The sequence below is a fragment of the Rhodamnia argentea genome, chromosome 4 (genome assembly GCF_020921035.1).
Source record: "Rhodamnia argentea isolate NSW1041297 chromosome 4, ASM2092103v1, whole genome shotgun sequence".
In the NCBI taxonomy this organism is placed as follows: Eukaryota; Viridiplantae; Streptophyta; class Magnoliopsida; order Myrtales; family Myrtaceae; genus Rhodamnia; species Rhodamnia argentea.
Window position 1 is genome coordinate 18,024,469 of NC_063153.1, and position 6,765 is coordinate 18,031,233.

A 6,765-nucleotide genomic window follows, 5' to 3' on the forward strand; every position below is an offset into this window, starting at 1 on the left:
GTTTTATTTTGGCCTCTGGGACAATGGGTCAAGCAAATATGAGGTAAAGAAGCAAGTGCGGCCTAGTCTTTGTTGATAAGCACAGTAACTTCCCATGGTGCATGATCTGTTCCCAAAAGCAACTGAACTGAAATTGGACAGTCAGACTCCAAAGTAGAAACATGACTTTCTTTCTCTCTCTCACTTGGCTGCGAACTTCAAGCCCTCAATAATCGCTAGGGTTTTTGCGTGCAGTGCAGATTGAGCCTTCACCTCACGGGCAAAACCACCAAGCAACACACCAGGGGCGTCTCTACATACTCCGACAACGGCTCCTGTATTTGTTCCGGCTACGAAGGAAGCATCGATGTTAATTTTCAGAGAACCCAGATCTGGTGGCAACCACTTCGAGGGTAAGTCTCGAGCCCTTACTATATTTTCATTCTTATTCCTGCTTCGACTTTCAACATTTTCATGCATTGCAAGCGCGTCGATTACCACTCCTTGCGGATCTGGTGGTTTAGCTCGGAATAATGGTCCATTGGAAAACAAAAGAAAATCGCATGGTTCAAAACTCTCTTATGCTGATGAGAGGATCGATTTGAATGTAATTATGTCTGTGTTATTCTAGATACTGAGCCTTTTGCTTAGGGTGTGGTAGGCCCAAATAAGCAATTAAGACGGGCGATCTGAATTTTTTTTTTTTTTAAACCACGACCTGATTTTGCACAACCAACTTCATCGAAAATTCCGCTTCTACCCTTAACGTGAACTAACAAGGAAAAGAGAAAGTTCAAATCCCCTTTACAAAGGCTAGGCATTTTATACCCACATTCTCTTTTCCAGCTTTAAGAGGCTAATTAGGGCTACGTTCTACTAGTTATGCCCAGAATATATTGTCTGGTTGTCGGCGTAGGTGCCTTTGTCACACAGAAATTTTTAAGCGCGCGTGTGATAACGTTTCTGTCCTCGGGAATTATTTTTTTTAACAGGAATGATTTTTTTTTTCTAATTCTATTTTCGAGAACGATTCTTGAGTAGAAAAACACGTTTGGTAACTGCATATAATTTATATTCTCGAAATAGAAAAAGAGCATGAATGCATATGATACGACACTAAAAAAATTATATTCCCATTTTTTTATTATTATAAAAATGTCAATGGAGGCGGCGGATGCAGCGATCGGCGACCGGCGGTGGCAACGGGCAGCCGGGCGGCCGGCAACTCGGGCGGTGACCGATAGTGGACTCGTGGTTATAAAGACAAACATTAAGTGACACCGAGTTTGTTTTTCTAAAATGATATTATTTCTCTTATTGTTCCTGGGAACACAAAAAAGCTACTTTTTTTACTTCTTGTTTATGTTCTCGGGGACATAAATTTGTTCCTCGGAACAAAAAATCAATTAACGTATACAATCTAGTTTATGTTCCTTTTTTATTTCGAAAAACCAAAAAAAAATGGTTAATCAGAAATGTTACCAGACAGACCCTAAACTATCGAAACCTTCCAATTGCTGCTCTTACAAACTTGTGTGCATTGCACGTAGACTCACTCCCATATTTATAATCCACACGCCTTTAATGTTTAGAAAGGCTCACTTACTCGCTTAGATCTGGTGAGGGGGGCCTTTGTGCCCTTGCCCGCGCCTAGCGAAGGCCTCGCCCAGATTTGGCGAGAGCTGTGACCCTAGCCCCAGTGACTCTTATCGGCCAAAATCAAACTGAAAAAAGAAAAAACTAATTAAAATTTTTTTTTGTGAATTGTTTTTGCAAAAACATATTCTCATCAACGTCGATTATGCCCCGTATGATGACCGGCGTCTACGACGGTTATCACCGGCCAAAATTGGTTGTGTGGACTGAATTGGTATAAACGTTAAAGGTTTAGGATTAAATTGATACAATTACAATATTTAGGATTGAATTAATATTAATACAATAGGTTTAAGAATATTTTTTGTTCTTTTCTCAGAAAGCGAGATAAACTGAAATTAACTCCTCATCTAATATCTTTCAATTAGCCCTAAAAAGATGAAATAGTACGATCGTCGAGAAATATTTGAACTGGAATCTTCATATATCAACCGAACTTGATATTGAATCTTCGACCAAAAAAAAATTTCATATCTTGCTCACGTCATGATTCCACAGTGGCATTAGATTTAGGCTTAACCCCACGAGCATCAGTCAGTCAACCAAGAACTGAAGTTGGGCCTGAACCTGGATCTGTACAGAACACGATCGAAAGGGGGCTTGACCTGGGTCGCTTTTACTATTTCTCCGGTCGATGACACATGTTAACGTACTAGAATTCCAATGCTAAAAGTAAAATTTATAGTGAAAAACCAACCTAAAACGCCAACTATAAAAGCTTATAAACCTCATGCGAGTGATATGCAATTTCAAAACCTTGTGTTGTGGCCAATTCAGGGAATGCTTATGGCTTCTGAAGAAGAGCAGAGAATAATAGCATTTTCGGGAAGCTGTGCTGTAATCCCACCTGACAGCTTGCCCCATCTGCCCAACCGGGGAAATGAATGCGATTCTTTGGATTGGAGTAGCTGTATCCTCGGGGGCAAATTCCATCGTGTTGTGGGTGGGTGAATGATTTCAGGGAGGTGGGATAATGAAAGCAGTCCGAAAGCAAACGCCATTTGCATAATCTTCCAAAGAGAATAAAAGACACCAAAAGCCTTCCACGTCGTGTTCTCATGCACGTAGCCTCTCTCTCTCGTATGCCCTTGTTGTCCAAACTTGTCAACATCCCCCCTCTTCTTCATTGACCTCTTCCCTCCCTCTCTCTATATTGCAGCTTTACTTATCTGAACACAGCACAGTGGTCTTTGTGTGACTCGTGTTTGTGTGAACGTGTGTTACTGTGTTGTGTGCGTGTGTTGAGAGAGAGAGAGAAGGATGAGAGGGAGAGGCATAGATCTAAGGCAAGTTATGGCCGCATTCCTCACGCTGTCAATGTTTGGTATGGTGGGGAATATGATCAAGCGTGACCACTTCGACACCCTCCAAGTATATGCCTCTCCTACCTCTTTTATTACTTCATACTTCACTTCATGGATGTTCTATCCGTAATTTCTTCATCCTCCTACTTCTCATCGTACTTCAACCACATTTAGAAACCAGTTAGCCCTTAGCGGCATTCTCATTCTGATCGCAAACATTTTGTATAGAGATTAAGCAATATAATCATTGTTTTTCTTGCATTTTTGACTAAATTCTCGTGACTTCAGATTGGTGACTAGCACGGCTATGACAGTTGACAGCAGTAGAATTCCATGAAACGGCTCATGTACTCGATCAATTCTTTTCATTACCTGTTCTCTTCAATTTCTTTTCTCAGCTTTTCCGTGCCATCACAAGTTGTTTAGCCAAACAGAACAGCAACAAAGAACAAGGCCTTCATACGAAATTAAAATTTGACACGTCTCCCACTGTCCAAAAACTAAAACGTTGGTAGTATTCCAGTTCACAAGTTGCGGTGTAGGGTGCTTGCAGAAGTTCATCCCTGCGTTATTGTTTTTAAATGAAGGTAAAGTATCCAGCAAGATCCACCATTCAGTTTAACAAGATAAAGATCACCGGGCCAAGCCTAGTTAGTCAGGCAAGCGCAAACGAACGGTTTTGGATGGATGACGGTCATAGGCTTAAACCATGTTGGAACATCTCTGCACCAAGTAAGGTCCCTTGTTGGGCTGTTCTTAATCAGATTAGATTTGAACTCGGATTTATACTTTCCCAACCTTTAATGATGTGCTCTCTAGTCACAGGACAACAACCATCGCAAGGTTACATAACATTCTCACTGACAAACGGCCCTGAATATCACATTTTACAGGTATCGTATACACTATCAAGTATAAAATATTTTCCTATGTTTAGCCTGTCATCGGCTCACGTGATATGTGTAGCTATTACTCTGCATCTCCCTTGACAAGCGTTATGCGTGCACATCCAGCCAATTTGGAGAAGACTATGCAACAACGGTATCAACGGTTCAGCACATGTAGTTTTTGAGGCCAAACGAAAATCAGCAACTGCTCCCTGAAAATTATTGATATCTACACCATTTGTGACATATACTCATGAGATCTAAATATTGATCTTTTTGCTTTTCTGCACAGCCTCTTCTCCTAGATTTTGTTGAACATTGCTAAGTTCTTGGTGAAACCTGATGATGCCAAAGTTTTTTACTGATTTTACAGGTTGCAGTTGCGGTGCTAGTAGCTAGAGAGTTGGGGGCAAGCCTTGTGCTCCCCGATATCAGGGGCAGCAAACCAGGAGACAGGAGGTCAAATCTGAACTCCACACTAAATTCAGTCTTGGTGGTTTCTGCTATGCATATTATTTCCTTTCCTGCCAGCCGTTATTGATCTCTGAGTATGGTATAATGCAAATAAGGAACATGTCATAGTTAATAGATACTTCATAGGATGCTCAGCGCCATAACAACGTCATTTGATTGCCCCTCAGTTCCAGTCCTGGTTAGCTCCGGGGAGACCTCTAATGCTATAGCTCTGGAAATCATATTTCAAACTCTGCAACTGATAATGTCACATAAAGTTATGCTCTATTGTGATATGGAAAAGTTGAATAACTTGCAATTTTACACCGACATCGCTGATATATGACCAACCTTGGGACAGGAATTTCAGAGAGATTTATGACGTTGAGGAGTTTGCAAATAGACTGAATGGTGTCGTCAAAGTGGCAAGGAATCAGCTGGCTTTGGCATCCTCTAGAAAGCTTGCAGTAGTTAAGGTGCCTTACATGGTATCCAAAGACTATATTAGAACACATATCAAGCCATTCTTCAAAGCAGAGGGAAGTATAAGGCTTGAGACTCCCTTGTCTTCCATTAACATGAAAAAGGCAGAAGCGACTAAAGTTTTGGACCCAATTACGTGCTTGACGATGTTCAGGACCCTCCGACTGCAAACCAAGGTCCGGCAACTCGTCGACCAAATGATTGGCAGACTAAAGACATTGGGAGGGGAGTCAAATGGCCAATTTATTGCGGTTGACCTGAGGGTTGAAGCTGCACAAAGCAAGAGTTGTCAGCCAAGTGGGAGTGCTGAAATGAAGTTTTGCCATCATGCACAGGATGTAGGTGAGTTTCTGACCAAAACTGGTGTTAGCACAGAGACTCCTATCTATGTGACTCAGTCCAGATGGCACAAGAATCTCAAACCATTGACAGACATCTTCCCGAGAACCTTTACAAAGGTATAGAACTGGTTTTTGACAACTGTTCACTTCCATTTAGTTCCTTTGGCAAAATCAAGTACCTCTTTAGGAACTGTGACAGGAGTTTCTGATGCCACCAGACAAAAAGGATATGTTCCTGAGCAGTGCGAGTTGCGAACTCGAGAAGGTTATCGACTTCTATCTAGCATCTGAAAGCGATGTCTTCATACCTGCCTCGGCTAATTGGTTTTATGCAACGGTTGCCGGGTCAAGAATAGCTTCGGGGAGGACCCGGATACTCGTGCCGACGTTGACCTCCTCCTCCTCCTCGAGTCACATATCCCCTTACATCTCCGAGAGGAAGCACTATGCTTATTCATGTTTCTGTTGAGTTCCTGGGAAAATCAGGATTTAGCAGTTAGCCAAATCACCTTCTCTCCATCTCTCAATGCCAATGTATAGCGTTTTATAAGGTTTCACGCCTCAAATAAGTACGCACCATATGTAAGCCACTGGTGTAAAATGGCGGGTGTAGCCGTAGATGCCCCTTTGAACATCAATGATCAGCTCAGTGTTCTCTTTGCATTATGCCGCTCTCCTTGTACTCCCAATTTCTCGTTTCTCGTTTTGCATTTCGCGAATGTGCCGGGATTGGACCATAGCAATTAGCATAGCATTGTGGACACAACAAGTTCATCAGAGAATCACATTCATTTGACAATCCACAGCAAAGAAATAATTACAGACTAAGCTGGAGGAGTTGTCTTAGAATCTTAGATGGCCATTCCACAAGGAGAAGCTGATTGCTATGTGTCACCGCTTGCTCATTTTCATCTTCCTCTTCTTTTTTGTTTGTCCTTCATTTAACCGCATCCTTCAATGTTAAAAAATGTATCTTATATTAAAACATCGGATAGAATACACCCAAATTATTCATTTGTTCGCAAAATAATCATTATTTGACTTGTTGGGAAGAAGTAAAAAACTATACCATAATTAAGGAAATTAAAAGTTTGCGTATGGTTATGTGTTCATTTTTCCCGTTTAATCCATTAATTTGCAATGGTCAAGTTAAAATTCGTAAAATACAAAATAGACTCTATAAAATTTATTTATTTTCCCTTTTGAAACAAATTCGAAGAATAAAGATATGTATTTTTATAAACTTTGTTTTGGAATGTTGATCGATTCTGTGCATGTGCACGATTTCTATTCTACGAGCATCATTCAACTGGTAAGCCCAAAAGTAGAGGTGTTAATTAGGGGTAAGCGGTTCCCGGTCCGGTCCGGTTCCCATACAAAACCGGGAACCGGACCGGTGGTCCCGATTCCCATACAAAATCGGGAACCGGACCGGTGGTCCTGGTTCCCACTTTTCGGAACTGCGGATTGGACCGACCACCCTTGGAGCAAGGAACCGGACCGGACCGTCGGTCCAGTCCGATTCTCAGGCTGTTCTAAGGGTTTCCAATTCACGGTTCTGAAAAGTAGATGCACATTTTGATAGAAGACGTGGTCGAGCTCGAGGTCGAGGAAATAAGGGTCGGTGTACCACGAGCTCGACGGAGTCAAGGCCTCTTCAAT

The 6,765-nt window shown here is 41.7% G+C and overlaps 1 protein-coding gene across 1 annotated transcript; it reads left to right on the top strand.

Moving 5' to 3' along the window:
- The first annotated feature begins 3,745 nt into the window (after positions 1-3,745).
- Positions 3,746-5,599, top strand: LOC115744501 (protein MANNAN SYNTHESIS-RELATED 2-like). Its single transcript, XM_030679718.1, has 4 exons — positions 3,746-3,832; positions 4,200-4,285; positions 4,641-5,220; positions 5,303-5,599. The coding sequence occupies exons 1-4, from the start codon at positions 3,746-3,748 to the stop codon at positions 5,570-5,572; spliced, it is 1,023 nt and encodes a 340-aa protein (XP_030535578.1). The 3' UTR covers positions 5,573-5,599.
- Positions 5,600-6,765: the final 1,166 nt, after the last annotated feature.